The sequence below is a fragment of the Gracilinanus agilis genome, chromosome 1 (assembly GCF_016433145.1).
Source record: "Gracilinanus agilis isolate LMUSP501 chromosome 1, AgileGrace, whole genome shotgun sequence".
Classification (NCBI taxonomy): Eukaryota; Metazoa; Chordata; class Mammalia; order Didelphimorphia; family Didelphidae; genus Gracilinanus; species Gracilinanus agilis.
The window spans coordinates 508282583-508303927 of record NC_058130.1 but is presented as its reverse complement, the minus strand read 5'-3'; the positions used below and the strand labels follow the sequence as shown (position 1 = coordinate 508303927).

The 21345-nt window shown below is 33.7% G+C and overlaps 1 protein-coding gene across 2 annotated transcripts in view; it reads left to right on the top strand.

Moving 5' to 3' along the window:
• Positions 1-21345, top strand: part of CHD7 (chromodomain helicase DNA binding protein 7) — a 153679-nt gene that overhangs the window by 52960 nt on the left and 79374 nt on the right. The window contains exons 2-4 of one of the 2 annotated variants that reach the window (XM_044666157.1): positions 3337-3767; positions 17591-17732; positions 20742-20879. In XM_044666157.1, the coding sequence (XP_044522092.1) occupies positions 3337-3767; positions 17591-17732; positions 20742-20879 (711 nt within the window). The remainder of the gene's footprint in view (positions 1-3336; positions 3768-17590; positions 17733-20741; positions 20880-21345) is intronic. The other variant, XM_044666166.1, reaches the window with a different exon arrangement.

Below are 21345 nucleotides of genomic sequence, written 5' to 3'. Positions count from 1 at the left end.
CACCTTTTTCACCTTATTTCAAATAGTACCAAAACATAATTCTGTTGCATCTCAAATAGGATTAATATACATTTTGTATTTAATCTTTATTTTGTGGAAGATTAAATTGGACAAGAAAAAGTTATATCATAGCCTCATTTATTTTAAAGCAGCTAAAATACCTCATATTTTGGGCTAGATAGATAAATTTTAGATTTTTTTTTATCTAAATCTATAGTATGCTGTGCCCCTCTTTTTTTTTTTAACTAATAAATGGAAATTCACACTTCTCATTTAAGAACCAAGATTCTGTAACCTGAGTTGATCCTTAACAACTTTCAGAAAGGTACAAATACCTAGAAATAAGTCACTATTCTAGATTTTCCTAAGTATATATTGATAGGCTTCCTTCTTTGCTCTTTTCAGGAATATAACTTTTCTTCCTTTGCCTTAAAAGAGGCATGGAAGACTGTATTAACCCATGTGGTCCTGTATTTTGTAGTAGTGCATGAATTGTTCCCTTCTTGCTTTGATATTAGGGAACAATATCACATAGCAGAAGCAGTTGAAAAACAAACTATTATAAATACAGATTGAGTTAGGGGAAAGTGCCCTAGATTTAGAATCAAACCTTGATAAAACCTGTTTTCCTGTGTGATTTAGGGTAAATCACCTAGCCTCTCTGAGTTTCAGTTTCTTTATAAGTAAAATGAGGAGGTTGGATTAAATGATCTTTAAAGACCCTCCCTGGATATTTACTTTATGCTAATTTAGACACCTTCTTGTACTCCTTTCTCCTTTAATATTCTGAATTCTTGACCATTTCTGTAGTAGCTTTTATCTTAACACTATTAATAGCATGAATAAGGATGTTCAATCTACTTAAGAGAGGACAGTATTTTAAAACACTTTTGTAACAGGTACCAGGAAGTGTGTTAATAACAAAATAGCCTTATCTGTTCGTTAGAATAGGATTTAGCAAAATTGTGCCATTAAATAAGTTGTTTTAGATAGATTAAAGTAATACATTGCATTTCTTTAAATATATTTAAAATAAAATTCTGACTTTTACATAATGAAGACTTACTTCTTCCATAATTAGGAATGGGAAGATTGTGGATTTTTAAAGAAAGAAAATTATATAATCCAATAAATAGTAAATAATATCCACTATATACAAGTCACTGGGCTGGGGATATTTTAAAAAATCATCTCAGTACTCAAGAAGCTTTTATTTACTGAGGGATATCAGTAGTACACAGATAAGTAAGCACATATTAATTTGAGGAGGGAATAAGCCTGAATAACTAAGAGAATCAAAGAAAGCTTCATAGAGAAGATGGTACCTAATCTGATCCTTAAAGGAACACAAGGATTCTGAGAGTCTGAGATAAAAAGAAAGTACATTGTAGACATAGATAATGCAGAGAGGTATCCAGTTTGAATGTATATTGTGTGGGAGGACATAAACCTAGAAATATAGAAGCCAGAATCTGGAGAATCTTAAACAGCAGGCTGTGGAATTTGTATTTTAGTCTAGAAGCAATAACTGGTAGCTATTGAAGGCTTTTGACTAGAGGAGTGGTCTGGTCAAATCTCTGCCTTTATAAGACTGTTTTTGGAAATTATGAAGAATGAATGAGAGGAGAAAATGGCAGACACAACACCCTGGGATGAGGGGGAGGGATGTATAAAGGATGTTTCTAATGTTATAAACCTGAGTATATGAAAAATTGATATTGCCTTTGACAGAAATAGATAACTTTGGGAGAGGGATGAGTTTGTGGGGAAATTTTTGATGACTTATATTTTTACCCTATTCCTCAACTAAGTAAATTCAAAGTAGAAATCAACTCACATAATGAGTCAAATCTCTTTACATTTTCTGTTCATTTTGGAGTCTTCTCTCTCTCCTTATTGTTTCTCAATTCAATATTTTTCAGGCACCACTAAACCCTGAACAAGGGAGATTTATTATTTGAAAATTTTAATTTTAGAATTTAGGTATCTAAAGGAACATATTTTATGTTTAGAAACAGAGAAACCAAGAAGTTATGATGGCACAGGTAGTTTCATGGCAACTAGAAATTGGTTCTCCTTCTTCCCTCCCATTTATTGCTTTCCCCCACTTTGTCAATTGTGTTTGTAATAGTGGAATCTTAACCAAAATCAAGCTTTTTGAAGGCATCACCTTTTGAACTTATAACTTTAGTGATTCTCTGTTTTCAGGTTTTGCTTGCCCAATTAAAATCACTAACCTTTCTGGAAATAAGCCAGTAAACTCGTTACCTAATGACCACTTTTTCTTTATTTTTTAGTGTATAGGGAAAAGTGTTTTAGTTGGGATGGGGAGTTGGAAGACCTGGATTCATTCATATCCAAGCTCAGACCAAGTCATTCAGCCTCACTGGGGCTCATCTATAAAATTGAAAGGGTTGCACCAGGTGATTTTTCCAACTAAATCTATGAGCCTAAGATCTCATGAAAGAGATAGAAAATAATTTCGGTGTCTTGCAGAAATTCTCTTTTGGGATTGGTTCCCTCTTGGTCAAGTTTTTAGAAGTTAAGTGATGAGAAGGAAGAAAGAATTCAATGCAATTTTGGGGGGAAACAAAACACCAAAAAATCAATACTTGAATTTTAGCCTATTGTTGTTAAATGTCAGATATTATCTTAGTCATGATTAATTAAGAGTTCTGAGAAAAATGATCTGTACTATGTGTAGAATTGTTTGTTTTTGGAATTTAGTGTTTCAGGTGATTGCAATGCTGCATTGTTGCATTAAAAACTTTTGAATGGGATGGGAGTGTAGGATAAAGTAAATCACAAATCCTTACTCTGTGATTCCTGACTTTATAAAATGAATGGGCCCCTTTGTGCATCTATTATTTTAGTCAAACTTAAGGGTAAGCAAAAATTTCATCATTTTTCATAATGTCCTTTACAAATAAGTATTGTTAAATGCCAATATAAATAACATCATCATTTTTTAACATCTCTGTTTAATAACTACACACAGTCATTTTGTTTTTAGGAATATAAAATTATCTTTAATCATATAAGTTGTACTTATTTTTCTTATATTTACTACTTAATCTTACTATAGATCGTTAATTTCCCCTTTGTTTTCTCACTTAAGCAAAGTACTACCATATTATAATCATGGAAGACAATTTTAAAATGGGAGAATCATTAAATCTAAAATTATTAATTTATTAAATATTAACATTAATATAGTATAGGCTAGGTTGAATATGTAATTCAGAAATATCACCCATTTGTTTTCAGTTTCTTCTACTCTTTATCACTTATCAAGGTTTTCATAAGCTAATTTCCATTCTTGTTTGCCTCTTTTAGCATTCTCCATCGGAACCCTTTCTAGAGAAACCGGTGCCAGAGATGACTCAGGTTAGTGGACCGAAGGCCCAGCTAGTGAAGAGTGATGATTACCTGCCATCTGTGGAGCAACAACCACAACAAAAGAAAAAGAAAAAGAAAAACAATCATATTGTTGCAGAGGATCCCAGTAAAAGTTTTGGTCAAGATGACTTCCCAGGTGGGACTGAAAGCCAGGAGCTAACCAGGAACTCAGTAGATGGGCCCCAGGAAGAGAAAAAGAAAAAGAAAAAACCGAAGGCAAAAAGAGATCCGAAGGAGTCTAAGGAACCCAAGGAGAAAAAGGAGCCTAAGGAACCCAAGACCCCGAAAACCCCTAAGATCCCCAAAGAGCCAAAGGAAAAGAAAGCAAAAAATACCACACCAAAACCCAAGTCTAACAAAAAGACAAGGTAAGTGGAAAGGGAAAAAAAATCAGTGTGGATCAGGGATACATTTCTGGAATAAACAAAAACAATGTCACTTTAAAAATCAAAGTATGTTAAATTGAAGAACAATGTATTTTGATGCTTTTTTTATTCCATCTCTTTCATTCTTAAAATGAGAATACTTACACAGATGATAGTAGTTTAACACTATCTATTTCATAGGTTGTTGGGAAGAAAGCACTTTACAGACCTTAAATGTGAGTTCTTCTTGGTTTTATTGTCGGTAATAATAATTTGTGGTGCTTAATTCTCTTTATTGATACTAATAATGTGCTTAGGAGATCCATGAATCAGAAATATTGATTTTGACCATTATAAGAACTAGGTGCTTCTTCGTATTTTAAGGCTAAGGTTTTTATTTAGCTCCTGAATAGTTGTAGCAGGGAATATTTGTGCTATAAAAAACTTAGGTTAGCAGCAGCAATATTTTTTTTGCAGGCAGAGACCAGAAATGTTATTTTCGGCAATCATGCAAGTTTGTAATGGGAAGGAGGAGAATTGAAGAAGAAAGGTCACTACATTTCACTAAGCCTTTCAGCCCTGTTTCCTAGTAGTTGGAACAGGAGAATTAATTATCTCCACTTGGCAGAGTAAGCCTTTCAGGGGCAAAGTTGAAATCCTAGTGGGCGTTGTGGGAGAAATCAAATAGCAGTTATCTATACTGTATGTGCTCAAGGATAGCATACATTGAAGGTTCTAAAGACCACCATCCTAGGACCTGCCTCAAATTTTGGGGGTATAAATATTCATTCAATAAAGAAAGCTGAGAGGAAAAGACATTGAAGACTAATTTTTTCATTTGTACTGAACATTTCTTACAACTGTTCTGAACTCGTTCCAAACATCTGAATCTATTTTTCAGGATGTGGCTAATGTTAGAAAATATAGCTTCCAGATGGAAATATGACCAGACTTGGTTAATCTGAATCTGTTTGCAAACTGCACTTTAAAAAAGTTGATATTACCAAATCAGCTTTGCATGTCCCTGTGTCCTTCTACCCCCTGCAGAATATTTGCCTCAGAAGTTTTCATTTCTGGATTGTCTGTGCATTTACGTACAGCTAGACAAATAAATAAAATGAGTCCCATGCCTAACAATAATTGATAAATGGCATAAATCGACTAGTCATAAAGCATGACCAAATAATTGTATGAAATCTTAAAAATGTTTTTCAAAGGAAAAAAAAGCAAGCCTCAGGCATACAATTATGGAAAGGATTTTGACATTTAATCACACTCAGCAGTAAAGTAGGCACTTTCCACAGTTACAGATAGAAACTTAGGTTAAAACTAAAAACCTTTTTTTAAAAAATCCCTCTTGACAAACTCTTCCTTTTTGCCAAAATGAATGAATTGCATTGAACAGATTAATGATTCAGACAGATAAGATTTGCATTTAGCAAGGCGCTCACTGTATTTCCTTTCTTGGGGGGAAACCTCATATAACCTCTTAATTTTTGTGCCTTTGAAATTTTATTCTAAAAACATTAACTGTTAAAAAATATTTCTGTTCCGTAGCACAGTTTTATTGGTATCTACTTGGCAGAAATTTCTCATTTTTTCCAATAAGCCAAATTCAAGAATTTGTTTCTCTTCCTTCTAACACTATCAATTTGGTTTCAGAACCTGAAAGACCCAAGTTCTACTTCTTACATATAGCAGCTAGGTAACTCTGGGAATGTCACTTAACTTCTCAGATCCTCTAGGCCAATAGTTTCAAACTCAAATAGAAATGGAACTCTGTGGGCTGTGTAGTGACTGAGAAAATCATAAATTAACATTATGTTGTATTTTTCTTTATTTTGATAGGCATTTCCAAATTACATTTTCATCTGGTTTCTTGAGTGGGAGTTTGATACTTGTTATAGGTAACTTTCTAAGGCTATAGTCTCACTTGTCTTGGCAAGAGACTTTCCTCATCTGGAAGCTCCTATATCAACAAAATCATAGGTCTAATCCCTAGCCTATCAACCCCTCATTTATAAAATTCATAACCAAATAGCTGAGACTTTAGTCAAAGTAATTTACAAGTGTTAAAGTAGTCAGGGCAATAAATCCCCGCATATTTCTTTAGTTCCTCTGTAGCTATTCAGTACTCTATTTTCTGGCTACTTCAGGTTCTTTGTTTTAAAAAATGAGGTTATACTAAGTTTTTGTGGTTTATTTTATGACCCACAGAACAGTTTGGGGACAAATATTAATGATTACCATAGAAAATAAGCTAGGTTTGCTAGGACCGTTGGGGTGGGGTGGGCTGTTAGAATCAACTTTCAGTCACTGTGGAAACATTCCACACTCACTTGATCTGGTAGATAACGGGCTTAATATTTAGAAATTCTTGCCAAGCATATAACTTGTTCTTTTTCCATCCAAAAGGCATGAAATACATTGTAAATTTTGAGAAAAATTACTATCAGTGTGTAAATTTAATATTAAGGGCTAATTGTCATTTGGAAGTCCAATCTGTATTTCAAACTGTAGTTCTGAGAACTAGCATTGTTTGGTTCTTTCTAGATAGCATCAATACAATGTTTTTTTCTGATGAAGGCTATCTTTATCTAATAGCCAATGATTCTAATAAGTAGTGGGTGTTCTTTTGCCCTAAAAGTTGAATAAGTAACTCAGTGAAATAAGAATCAGGAGGCCTCTGAGCTTTTCCAGTGTTTTTTAAAAAGAGCTACTATGATTCAGTAGGATTTACCTATGTAAATCTCATGTGAATACGGAGTGAGGTTTTATTTGTTTGTTTTTGTTTTTTCAGTACACACTTACCTGATTTGGCTGAGGTGGCTTTAAACTTTTAGGAACATTTGCTGACTTAATAGGGAGAGTGTGTTGGTAAAGAATAATTCCTGGGAGACTTGCTTGTCTTTAGCAGTGCTGCAGATGGGAAGATCTATCCAGTAACATGGTAATTGAATGAAGATTTTAAGTGAATCAACAAACTAAACCATTAATCTGTTGAATGATGTTTCTACTGGTCAAATGAATTGAATCTGTTGCATCATGGACTTGCTACTGTCTTATTTATTTAGAAAAGAAATAACATCCCCAAAGTAGGGATAACTAGACTGCGTACAACTAAATGTGAATTCTGAATAGCATAGCAGAATAATTATGTAAATTGAATATGCAGTGATGAAGGTAATAGGGGGTTTGGGTTATGTTAGTACTCATGTTGAATTGTCATCATAGTTTGCTTTTAAGCATTGAATTAGAGCAGTGGCAATTTTGTTTTTCAAAATGCTATGTGATACCAGCTATTTTCATCCGTGAATAAGTTAACTTAATGAATTTGTTTATACAGAAAATAATTTTCCTGCAGATGCCTAGAATGAAGGGCTTATAAAGACATGAAATTATAAATGTTTTGTGGAGAACTTTTTCTCTTAAAAATCCTTTATTATCTGTTATTTTTGAGATTTTTTTCCCCTAAATTATTGGTCTTCTATTGATAGGTCATGAGACTGATAGCATGTTTATAGGAATGATGATATCTATACTTACTCATCTAGTCTCTGTCATCATCAAAGAAATGGTTACAGTATGACTAGATTGAGCCTAATTATGTAAGTGGAAAAGTATCTATTTTGAATGGGGGCGGGGATGAATCTCTCCTCAATAATTGTATCTGTGACTATGTTCTTATCAATTCCATTTTGCATTTTTTAAAAAGTTAACCTGACTACATTCTGTAAAAGGAAAGGCTACAAGAAGCAAGATCTTTGGATATTTTTGAAAAAAGTACATTAATTTTTTGTGGTGAGAGGAATATGAAAGGTTCTCACATTTGATTGGGGTGGTATTTCCTTTCCTTAAGATCCCATCATGTCATCAGTTTGGGTGCACCCTCCACAAACAGATAACAACCTTATCTGTTGTAGGTAGTGTTGGAGAAGTACTATGGTCAAGAAAAATTCATCAACCTGTAATGATACCTAGTGATGAGCCTTTTTGAACTTAGCTAGAGTGATCATTAGTCAACAGATATTCAGTCCCTCACTCAATCCCATATTCAATGCCTTTCCAATCTGCTAGAACTTCTTTTCCTCTGTTAAAATGATCTTTGTAAAGTCAGAATCATTACTATATTCTTACAAGTCAGTAAAGTAGCATTTTGATGGAATCACACTTATAATCTGTAGAGATCAGAAAAGGCCTCATCAAGGTGGATGAGCTGAGCTTTAAAGGAATTGAGGGGATCTAAGATGAAATTGAGGAAGGGCATGAATTCCAAGTTGATAGTGGCAGTGATAGTGTGGGACACTGCCTATGTCTATGGGATAGGGAATGGAGATAGAATGCTAGGTGAGGAACAGCAAGAACTGACTGTTGGGCTAGACTGAAGAGTGAAGGTAGGAAGGGAAGTATGCTGGAAAGGTAGATTGGAGCAAGATTGTGAAGGAATTTAAATACCAAGCAGAAAATTTCTCATTTAATATTATAGGTAATAGGGAGTCATTGGGATTTGTTGAGAAGGGGAGTGACATGATCAAACTTGTGCTTTAAAAATGTCACTTTTGACAGAAAATGGATTGGATAGGGAAGACACTTGAAGCAGAGAGACCTAGTAAGTCTAGTTAGAAGCTATTTTAATAGTTAAAGAACAAATTATGAAGATCTGAGCTAAAGTGATGGCCTTTAGAAGAGGGGGGGGGGAGAGAGAGAGAGAGAGAGAGAGAGAGAGAGAGAGAGAGAGAGAGAGNAGAGAGAGAGAGAGAGAGAGAGAGAGAGAGAGAGAGAGAGAGAGAGAGAGAGAGAGAAAGAAATTGACTTCAGAAACATGAAAGTGGAAACAATAAAATTTGGCAGCTAATTTAATACATATAGGGTGAGGGAGAGTGAGAAATGACCCCCAAGACTGCAAACTTGTATGCTGAGAACTGATCATACATTCTTTATTTTCATTGTACATACTGTTAAATGTGCATATTTCTTTAAAATTATAAGAAAAATGCAATGAAAGTGTTTTCTTTAACTGTTGGAGAAATTTATGCTTTATATTGCTAGATAGAATATTTAATAAGTATTTATATATGGTTTTCCATTATGTTGGAAATAGGAAACTGTTAAAAGATTGAAAATTTGGATGTTTTCACGTCATATATTTGCCCATCCCATCCCATCCCATCCCTCAAACCTGTTCTTTCCCACCAAAAAAATAAAAAAACAAACTCAGAATATCATTTTGTAGTTAAGAGGAGAAATATTTTTAAAAGCTTTATGATTCTTGAAAAAGCTTGTAAATAACACTTGATCCAATTTATGCTACTCTTATCACTATTAACAGCAGTACCTAATTTTTATAAAGTCTTTCTCTAGTGCCTCATCTTGATGTGGAAGTGATCCTGGATTCACAAAAGCTATTCTGGTGGCACATGAGTTCTGATAACTTCCACCAAACTGGAAAAGCTTTGACAAAGTGACCAGACATGTTCCTATATGCTGTTTAAGGGTCAAGTTATATTCTGAGAGTCTCATTCCCAGGTTGACCATAGAGTGATATATGCATTTTTAAAAATTTCTATCAACTTTTGAAGATCATCTCTAAAGACATAGGGGAGTTGTAATCTACATTGGTGGGGGAATTACCTGCACTGGTAAATTTAAGGGTCTTTGTAAAACTAAAGAATCTATATTTCATTTTTCTTCCAAGGATGTCTGAGCTCTCTATAAATATTTGCTAATTTATAATCCTTCCCTATATTCACCTGAGGGTATTTTATTCTGCCAGTAAAGTCAAAGAGGATCTGTATTGGCACATTAATATGTACTCTAGAATGTGCTACTATAAATTGATGTCACTTAATAGAGATAAGATATGAAATCAAACCACTAAGTGTATTTGTAAACTTTACAAATAAATACAAAAAACATGGCTTCTCAGCCTGTCTTAGCTGTAAGCTAAATAAGTCATAAATTAATTAATCAAATAAAAAACTACTCACATACTAGGAATTGTTATTCACTTAGGGCATCAGGCATTATGCCATGCTTAAGTGTTCTAAGGTGGTGCATCCATCAAGGAGTGATTTCTGTAGAAAGTGTGGTTAGGAAAGAAAGCTTTAGATTTATGCAGCCAGAAATGGCAAGTAATAGGGAAGAAAAAGCAGGTGAAAGAAAGGATTCCTGTCTCTTATTTGTCATCAGATCCAAACTAAAATTGGGTTTGGAATCAGGTTGTCTTTGCCTGTTTACCTGGGCAATAGGACTTCTGACCATGATCCCTATGGAAGCTCTCCATCCCAACTTGTCTTCCCCAAAAGGATAATCACAGTGCCTTTCCATAGCCAATGAGATTCTTGAGGTAAGTACTTCTGCTGAGCTTCATATTTATGTGTATGTATATATTTATGTATGGGCATATACACTATATATGTACATACACACATATTCATTTTACAAATACATGCATGTGTAGATATAGTTTGTACCCTCCATTTGGTTTCACCCCTCTCCTATCTGGTGCATTTAAAATCAGCTAAGCATAGAAGAGTAGAAGGCATATTTTTTGTTTGTTTTAAGTCTGAGTCATAATACATCTCATAACCATGCCATTCAGTTTATAGTTATTAAAAAAAAACAGAAAGAACAATGATAATGAAACTTAAAAGCAAGTTCTACTGCTTTTCATTCTGCCAATCTCAGTAGACCGAATGGCAGCAGGCTTCTTTCTGTGTTTGGTTTCTGCCAATACATTGAACAGTGGTATAATTTCAAAGTAGTGGCCTATGGCTACTTTGGTTACAAAGGGAACAGTACAAATGGATCTTATTTTTAAATTCCAGTGCCACCCATCAAACATGACTTGAGAGGTGAGGCAGACAATGAAATGGAAAAGAATGGTTCTGGTAAAGATATTGTTTTTGAATTTTTACCCAAATGGGATTATAGGACTGGATATATGAAATAGCTATAATGGGTTGGAACATAGGATTAGGTTTGCCTAGAAAGGAGCAAAAGGAAGCATATAGGTAGATTTTCCATATCTATTATCTATGAAGATATAGATATATGAATGAAGTTATTTTGAAAGGCACAAAACTACATAGACTCAAAGGGTTGTTTTTTTTTGTGTGTGTGTGTTTTTTTGGTACCTACTATGTACAACTTTGTATTCTTGAAATGTTATTGAAAGGTATTATAAATGGACACTGTTAGTATATAGGCATGTCAGCCTTTATTGTAACCATTTTTATGTCAAAGCTCATGTAATTTGTATCCCTTCCTTTCCCTTCCGTAAGACTAGCAATGCAAACTAACAAAACATACACCCTTGTCAGAGAAAAAGAGAGAGTGGACTTTCCATCAGAACACTGTTTCTGTGTGTGGTCCTGTCTTCTGTGGGAACTAATCTAATTTCATGGGAGTTCAGCCCCTCCTGTTGGAGTAGGTGGTGGTCTTTTCTTTTCCTTAGGTTTAACCATATGCTCAGTACTGTTACCCCTCTGCTTAAAGCACCCAACTAAAGTTTGTAGTGTGGTTTGACTAATTTGATGTTTTACCTAGCTAGGCTAGGAAGAATAGCTTATTTCTGAGGTCGGTATTCAGTTTTACTGGGATATAGATTGCAGGACTTGGATTGCCAAAATTAGTCTTGGTTATTTCATTTGATGGGTTGAGACCTGTGGTGTGCATAGAAGGGAACACAGTAAGTTAGTATTGTTTTGATTCTGCACCCAGCAGGCATGTGAATATGATTAGCCAAATAGATATCTCACAGTTTAGCACTTGTTGAAGTACATTATAAAACAATGTTGCTAAAAGGTACAATCTGAACAGTCGATTTTGTGTTTTATTATTATAGGGCTAATCACTGTTATGTGAACAAATATGCTAATATATTAAATGAGAGTCCTGTGTTGAATTGATGTGGTCATATCCTATCTTATCAAATAATTTTACCTCCTTTATTATTTGTGGCAGCGCTTAATATGATCCATTAAATTTATTGAATTTAGATTTTCAGTTTTAATTCTTGACTGTGATGAGAAGAACAATTTCTGGTGCAAAGAATTTAATGTTTAAAAAAGTGTTCGGACTTTCCTGTCTGTATCCTACTGTGTCTTCTCTTTCTATGATTTGCCAGCATTCTCTTTAAAGAACTGGTTCATCTCCAGCAGTTCTTAAGGCAGGATTTCAGAACTACATGATGGTTTAAATTAAAATCCATTGATAATAAAAACCATAATTTAAAAAGCCACTGATAATAGAGGTAGATTTGTTTACTTGAACACTTAAACATATTTCATTGAGGTGGAGAATACTAGCCTGCTCTGTACTATTTATACATGGGGTTACATGAAGAATATTAAAGTATCATATAGCTATTCCTGATCCACTACATGCCAGTGCTCTGGCCTTCTCACTCTTTATTCATACCTACAAACCATCCTTTCAACCTAGAGACTAAGGTCAAGGCTGTCACAGCTTTCACCCTGAAAATTGCAGGCCATCTTCTAACACCTTTGCCCCACTCTACACTTCTCTCTCCCATTCCTACCATCCCTACCTCCTTACTTCCCTTCCTCCCTTCCTTCCATACAAGTCCCTAAAATGCACATGTTGATGTGAAAGGTATAGGAACCAAAGTAAAGCTTGAGTTATCAAATGTTTCAAGATATTTTGTTCTGAGATAGTTTATTTCATCATATCCTAATAAAAATGTGAAAAATGGAAAATAGTAATAGACTGCCAGTGCCAAAAAACAATTAAATTAAGTAGTGATTGTTAAATTTATTTGCTGTTATATGATATTTTAACATAAAGTTCACAGTTCTTCTCATGGTATTTCCCTGGTTTACAAAAAGACATTTCGTTTGGGGGCAGGGAGTCATATTGTGTATTTAAAAACTACCTAAAATAGTGTTAGTGACAAAGTGAAGACTAATTTCATTCTAAGAAAAAAATTATATTTTTACAATATGCATAAATCATAATGAAGTCACAGGAGATTTTATGGCCAGAAACAAAACCATACAGAAGATAATATTGTAACATTGGTTAGTCTCAACAATGTGAAAATACATGTTATTTTCTGGTGAGAAAGATCAAAATGATGAGAATGAATGAATCTTTAGTTACATACAGAATATAAATACTATACATACCAACATACATATATACCCACATGCATGCATGCAATTAGCATACAGTTGTGAAAAGAAATATATAATTATGAAATATATGCATGCTTCTTATAAAATGTAGAGATTTTGGCAAAATGTATTTCCTATGAGTCTTCCTTAAAATTAGGTATTGACTATTCATTAAGAATTCTATAGGATTGATGTAGTGTTAACACCTTAAATACTTTTTCAAGAGATATGGTGACATGTGCCACTTGTTACAGGTAGGTACTCCCCACCTCTGACAAATAACATTACAATAGTTGAATAATTTGTTTGTCAGTAAACTAGGATATTGATTAAAGATAAGATAAAGTCTAAGATAAAGTTTATAGTTTTCTATAAATTGTTTTTTTCATATGCATGCATAACTGCATATATGGGCATACATATGTACATATACACACATATATAATATATATATGAGTTGAGTAATGAAAATGTTTCTGAGTATATGAAATTTAGGCTATGGAAAGGGAAAAGTTTCCAGAAGGATGATAATTAAAATATATATGCTCTGCTCACTTTTTGAGCATCTAAACTATAAATATTTGAGAGTGGGACTCTTAAGAGGACCTGAATATCACCCATTTTTGTTTTATATTTCCTCCTATTTAATTTATCCATGAAAATCTAAAAAATGTATATAATGTGTAAAAGATGCTTTCTTTCAGTGTTTAAGCAAATAAACCCAGCTCTGTTCTTAGTTTTGCACATGAAAAACCTGCAGAACTCAAAATCTATAATGTTATACTTTGCCTTTTCCAGAACCAAGACTAACAGGAGACAAGGGATTGAAAGGGTTTGGGAAATTTGGGCTGTATACAAATGTGGAATTGTTTATTATCTGTGTGTATTTAGTATTCGTAGGTGGGAGTTCTTGTTAGATCTGGGGAAATGGCCGAGATTCACTCTATTTTGGAAGTGTTAGGTTTTGCTCCATTCTTTATAAACCTTTATACTTTTATGTGGTGCTTTTTTACTGTCCTCATGACAATTTTGACACCATTGAGAAAGACTAGAACAAACTAACTTTTCTTGAAGTGTCTTGCCCAAGTTAATAGACAGTTGTCAAAGAAATAGTGAGCATCATTGGTGAAGTTTAGAAGGGGGTATCAACCACTGTATTTACACCACCAAACAAATTTAGTACAGCTTTCTAGAGTATAAACTACAACTTCACTGAACTCATTACAAACATTAAGAAAAGTTCTTTGTACAGTCATGCTTTTGATTTTTACATAATATAGATAATAGAATAGTCTGAATGTTATACACTTAAAGCTACAAATATTGAACTTAAGCATTCCAGATTGCCATGCAAATTATAAAATTTTGCTAAAAAAACTGGATTATTTCGATCTGGAATGTGGATTTGGAAAGATCTACATTTTCTAGTGTGTGGTTTTGGTTGGTTACATATCCTTGCAAAAGATCTGCTTTCCGGTTCTAATGCTAAATGTGAGAAATTGAGTAGAATTAGTAGGCTGAGAGGGATTGCTGATGACAAAGCTATATGAAGTTCATTACTCAAAATGGGGCCTCATTACCATTAGAGATTTTTTAAATGTTATATTCCTTTCATATATCATCTTGGGTTTTTTTAAGCTTTCCTTCACTAAGTATGTATGCACTTCTGTTTTATAAAAATTTGCTTTTCTGCGGAGCAAAGAAAATATTTCTTATAAACCACTTAACAGACATTAAAACTAAACTGTGGGATAGCTATTATAGGTGAGTGTAAAACATTATTTTTCTTTACATTATTCTGTTAAAGATGTTTTTGGATTCTTACAACTCTGATCATTTTCTAGAATGGGATTTTGGTTGGTTAGAATCATACATTTAGTGCTAGGAAGAGATCTCAGCCATGATTTAGTCTTTTATTTTACAAATAAAGAAACCAACTCCCAGAGAGATAAGTTGACCTCCTTGGTATCACATCAAGGACTGGAGTTTCAACTCTAATTTGCTGACCGTAAGTGAAGTGCTGTCTTAGTTTGGTTTGATAATTTCTAAGATGAAATTTCAGAGTAAAAAATCATTAAATATTATGTATTTCTTGGTTATAATGGATTTTGGTAGACACTGGTATTTTATATTTAAAGTTTCTTAACTTTTTTATGTTTACATATACACACACAACACATACATACTTCTAGTGAAAAGCCCTAGCCTGTGCAGGATGACTTGTATTCTGGCTGACGTGAGAAGTACTAGGATGAGCATGTTGAGTTTGGTCTCTAAACAATGTCAATAGGGCAAAGGCCAATGAGTTTAGAAATTTTTGGTAGTCAGATCTAGTACCAGCATCTTACTTGGCTTCATGCTCTTTGTCTGAATTTTCCTGTGTGATAAGCACTTGGAGAGGTGTTGCATGACTTTAACAGCCATGAAGGTTCCATGGAGCATTCTTAGGGGGATGAAGAATCATTAACACTTTTCCGACTTCAGCAAATTGATATTTTATCAAACTTGGGCTGTACTATTCTTCAAGACATTATGCCTGTTACTCATATGTGATAGTGCACCGGGGCACAGTAACTACTACTAAATTAAATTGTGTGCTTTGCTTTGCTTTATAGAGGTCACCAGTGAAAAGCACTGGCTGTCAACTTACTTTACCTGGCAGTGGTTCAACTCTTTGACAGGCTTACCTTTGATTTAAACAAATTTGAGAAATATGTAAAGTTTTGGAAGCAGTTTTGCACTGATTTGATAAAAGAAACCACAAAACACTGCAGCGCAGGTGTTGAGAATGTTTGAAAGCTGATTGAGGGAAGCAGATGGCTTTAGTCAGTGGCATCCAGCCAAAAGAGCAGGTGCTGATCATGTGACCACTGGTTACCAGGGTAATCTGATTGCTCTTGGCGTGCAGATGAAAGGAAAGGGGCCCAGTGTTCAGCTGTAGTATTGTATAATTTGTGGCAGTTAGAGCGGAAATAAATGCTGGAAATGGAGCCTCATAGTAGGGGAGACTTCTGTCCATGTGTAGCGTAAACACTAGGACAGTTGGAAGAGGAACTGTTGTATGGATTTTCTTATTTTTTTTTTTAATGTTATGCTTTATGTGGATCTTTCAGGGAATTAAACTTTTTAAAGCATTGTCATGATTTGAAAGCTCTTTTTTTGGAGCTAAACTGTCTTTTGCTGTGCTCCTGAGTTTTGCCTTAAGTTGTTTTCTTAGAGTGCCATTATTTTTTTTTTATGCCTGAAGATTTATTTTTTTTTTTTTGGTGGTGGTGAGGAAACTGGGAACCATTATTTTTTTAGATAACTACTTCTAAAAGCTTAAAGCATTTAATCTAGTAGTCCAAAAGATAGCAAACCATACATGCGATGGTTATATGTAGTTATATTAACAATAATTTGGAAATCGAATTTTATTTGATAAGAGCTTAACTTAAAAAAATTCAGAGAACTCTGCTTCTTTTAAGGGCCATGAGGTTGAAAAGTGCTGTTTAGTTCATTCACTCAGCATCCTTTTCGGTGAAATTACAAATTTCAGTGAATAGAAACTTTTTAAGGGTTGATGAAAGGAGAATTTTTCATTTTCAAAACCATTCTGAATCCTGGCCCATATAGTAATGATGTAAAGTAATTGCCACTCAGTATAGATTCTTGTAAATATTTTATCACAAATGATAGCTGATCTTAGGAAGTGTTGGTGCCAGTCTAGATACTGAAGTTGAATGGTAGAACCAAATTTAGTTTTAAAAAGGGTAACAAGTAGAGCAGACAGAATTGTCTGATTCTAGTTGCTGATAAACAATTTTATTTCAATCTCTTTTCTTAAAATCCATTCTTATGTTGGATGACCTATATAACATTCAAATGCTGTTAGCCTTTAATCTAAACATACAGTGGGACCTCTGCTTTATGCTTTAATAGTAATTTTTATTTTGTTGCACATGTTGTCAACAACCTGTCTTTTAAGAATATGCTATTTTGTAAATATATGAATAATGCAATGAATAAAGCATATTGTTTTGAGATTAAGAAAAATAAAACGTTGAGTGAAATATCTGTTTAAAAAGACATTAAAATCAATAGTAGTTTTTATATTTTAATGTGTTATAAGATTAAATAAATCAAATAGCATACCACAAATATATTTCAAAGCATCAGTCAAATGTAGGGCCTAAATAATAGCAGTGTTTAAAGCCAACTGTAAAAGGCAAGGGAAGAAGATAATCACATTCCATTTTCTTCCCTACCATTTAAAAAAAGGTGTTCTAACACCTTAAAAACTTGATAGTAAAATTATTTCTTAATGAATGGTTCTATGCCACAGTGTATCAAGCATATTACAGCCCAGATAGCACAGTAATGTTTTATGGGATTTCTCAGAATGAATTTGAGTTTGGGCCTGTATTTTGCTTTGTCTTGTTGAGCAAATATACAGGATATGCCTTCTGTATGATTTTTTTTTTTGCTTATGTGTGATTACTTTTTAACTTAGAGCAAATATTTGCAATGTTCATCAAAAACAGTTTTGCCTCAAGAACTTAATCTGACTATGATCCTTACAAAAAAGGGGGAAAAAAGCTTTATTTTATTATTGTGGATAGTTTGGAGGGTATTAACCTAGACAATATGAGGCAGAAACTAAAAAACAAAAAACCAACACTGACGAGGGAACTGTACTTTGAATTCTAGTAATAAGAAACCAGATCCTGAAGCAAGTGCTTTGAAGAAAAAGGTCAACAAGGGAAAAACAGAAGGTTCTGAAAACTCAGACTTAGAAAGAACTCCACCACCATCTCCTCCTCCTGAAGAAGAAGATGATCCAGGGGTTCAGGTAAGACTATTATTCTGATATCTAAATGTTGATTAATGTTTGGTAACTTCAGATTAGTATGAGGCACAACAGAGGCTCTCCTTCCATCTTTGTTAAAGAGATACTTTTAAGGTGTCTGTTGTTGGATGTAACATTGTTTCCAGAGAGACCAAGGATAAATGGAGTATAACAGTTTTTCCTGACTAGAATTTTGTAGCTTTTGCCATAGACATAAGCCTAGAAAAGGGACCTGAGGAGATCATCCAATATCACAACCTTTATTCAAATGGGAAGAAATGACCTAGAAAGGTATAAAAGTCTTTTTGAAGCACCATAATAAATTCCAGAGTTCCTTTCAAGTGTTTTGCTTTTTCTACGTATTCTTGGCATTAAAATTTGATCCAAAGGTTTGGAAAAATCTCTTGTTTTGGAGACAAAAGTTCTTTTTAAAACTAGAGTGAACCAGATTTTCCTGACATTTCTTGAAATTTTCTTTTCTCCATATGAAAAATCGAAACAAAGGACCATTTATGACTTGTTCAGAAGCTTCTATTTACTTTCCTTGGTCAGGGTGAGGCTTCTTTCTATGATAGCAGATCTTCCACGAATTAATGAACTTCTATTTTCTAGACAGTCGATTCAATATAATTTTTCCTGAATTATATTCTTATTTCTTGGGAAATAACATATGCATCAATTGCAAAACCTCACTTGAAATAAATATGAGAAATTTAATTCTTACAGAGTACATTGCTTTCATAAATCAGGCCAAGAGAGACACTCAATACAGAACAGCTAGAAATCATTTCCTTTTTAGGTTCCTTGGATTCAAGCCAATATGTTCTACCAGGATGCCCTGGAATGTATCTTGTGTGACATCATAGTTATCAAGGAGTAGTTATCAGGAGCCCTCATGCAATAGGAAAGTCAACCCCCAGAGGCTTGAGTGACTTTTCATTATCACATAGTAGATTCTCAATGAATATTTGCTTTCATTTTTTTCTCTTAGCGATCTGAAATAAAATATTTGGAAGGTGTGGATATATTCTATAGTTGTAAATACTTTGGTTCTTTTCTTTAGCAAAGCTTCCTGTTATCTGTGACCTCACAAAATGATATTCTTTAAGGTGACCTGAAAAAATGAGTGTTTTCCTTCTTCCTTCCTTCCTTCCTTCCTTCCTTCCTTCCTTCCTTCCTTCCTTCCTTCCTTCCTTCCTTCTTCCCTTTCTTCCTTATTATCCAATTATGTTGCTGTGTACAACAGTAGTGAGGATATTGACAAGGTTGGTAGATAATGAAATTTACTAGAAAAATTGTGGTGAAAGTATTATTCTGAATTTTGTGTACTTAAGTGTGTTCTGAATCATGTTCACTTTAATTAGGACATTTGAGACAACATTTTATACAACAGTAAGATTCATTTTATATTCAGAGCTTATTAATTTACAAATATCAGTTCTGACATTTATTTTACTATAAGGTATCATTATTGAATTCTATAGAATTTTTTGTATGTAGGTTACAGAACATATGACCAATTGTTTTTATAGGTAAATACCCTAAATACTTTTTTAGAGTGTACCTTTAAGTTAGCATTTTGATCAGTTATAGAATATATAGCAGTAAAGAAAATAACTGTACAAGGACATCTTTGTTTTCAGGGAAATATTTTCTTCATATATACTACTCAGGAAGTGATACTACCTAATTGATTATCATGGTTCTTCCTGTAGCATATGCATGAAGGGTAGAAGTTAAAGTTCTTGACTTCTGTGACTATGATTTTCAGATCTTAATAAATTGCATGTAGTGCTCTCTCGTTCAGAATGGTACAGTAGTGAGATAATGGAAACCAATTAGTTATTTTCTTCAGTATGACTATTGTACCTATTAACCTTTTAAAAGCATTTAAAATATAATTCTACAAAGTAGGCCAGCTGCTGCTAATGAAACTAAAGTGTTTCATTATGGTGTGTAGTTGCCAAAAATAAGCAAATTTTTATATTTCATCCTTACCTAAATAAGCAGTTCATGTGATAGGAACAAAATAAAAAATTAGTTTGAATATAGACATGTCAAAATTTTTAATGGATAATCAATTCACATTGGGAATCTGATAAAATAAATCTTGGTACCTCAGATGAATACCTTGAAGATCATAATTAATAGCAACAGAAGCATTGTGCCATGCTATAATATATGGAAACTCTGGAACTTGAGTTCTAACTCTCTTTGTGATTGACTCACTGACTGACTTTGGATAAATTACTGTTCATCTGAAAAATTATGGGGGTAAATAAAATTTACTTCACTGATTTTTTTCAGTTATTTAAAGAGGTATAAATGTATAACACCTTTAAAATCCCATAGAATGTACAAAGTTTTAATGATAATTTTCTTAGTATGTTCTTTCCACTTTCTATGTACTTTACAGATTCTTAGAAATAGCTGTTTATATCAATTCTTCTTTGAATATGGCAGCAATTCAAAACTTTTGATCATTATTTCCAATCCAAGTTGACTCAGATGATTTTCTTCATCTTGCACCCTCCAAACTCTTTATTTTCTTTCATGTGTATGCCAGATTGGAGTTTGAAATGGAGTGCTCGACTTAAAGTCAGAAACACCTGAGTTTGAATCCTGCTACAGGTACTTACTAGTTGTGTGATCCTGAGCAATACACTTAACAACTCTCAAGCTTTTTCCTTGTCTTTCAAATGGGGAAAATACCTGAAGTATATTTACCCTATGGGCTGCTGTAAAGATCATATTAGATAACATATGTAAAATACTTTGGAAACTTAAAGTGCTCCGTAAATTTCACTTATCATAAAAGTAAGACTAATTTCATGGATGTTTCAACCTAGATTTTAAAAAATCACAAATGACTTAAATTAGCACCAAGAACTTTGAATTTTTAAATGATGATTTGTCAAAATCACTCTCATTGTGCGCCACCTTCCCTCCCTGCTTTCAATACATATTAGGAATGTCAATAATTTTTATTTATTTAATTTTTTTGCCTTTTAGAAGAGACGCTCTAGCAGGCAGGTTAAGAGAAAGCGTTATACTGAAGACCTGGAGTTCAAGATTTCTGACGAGGAGGCAGATGATGCAGATGCTGCTGGGAGAGACTCCCCTTCAAACACTTCACAGTCCGAGCAGCAGGTCAGGTTGCTGTTTTGAATAAATAAATGAGGATGAACTTTAAATTCTATCCCAAGAAACCGACTAGTTCAATAGATCCACTGGTCTTAGAGCTTAGGATCTTCATCCAGTATTGGTGTAATGTGCTAAGAGAAATGAGTTGTTTTGCTGTTTCCTTTAAAAAACTGTATTTGCTCAAATTTAGTTTTATACAAGCCTGTGATATGTAATTTGACACAATTCTGGAGAATTAATGGTCTCTGCTAAGGAAAAAAAAACAGAACTAGGCTACAAGGAGACTGAATTTACCTCTGAGAATTCAGTGCTATAGCTTCCATGACTTTAATAAACCACTCAAGCTTGTCTCCTGCTGTTAGGCACCATAAGAACTCCTTTATGAAATTACAGCCTTGTAGTACCCAGCAGGGTCTACTTTATTCTCTGTGCAATGTAAATGATGGATAAAATAGTTTGTATAAAATGAGGG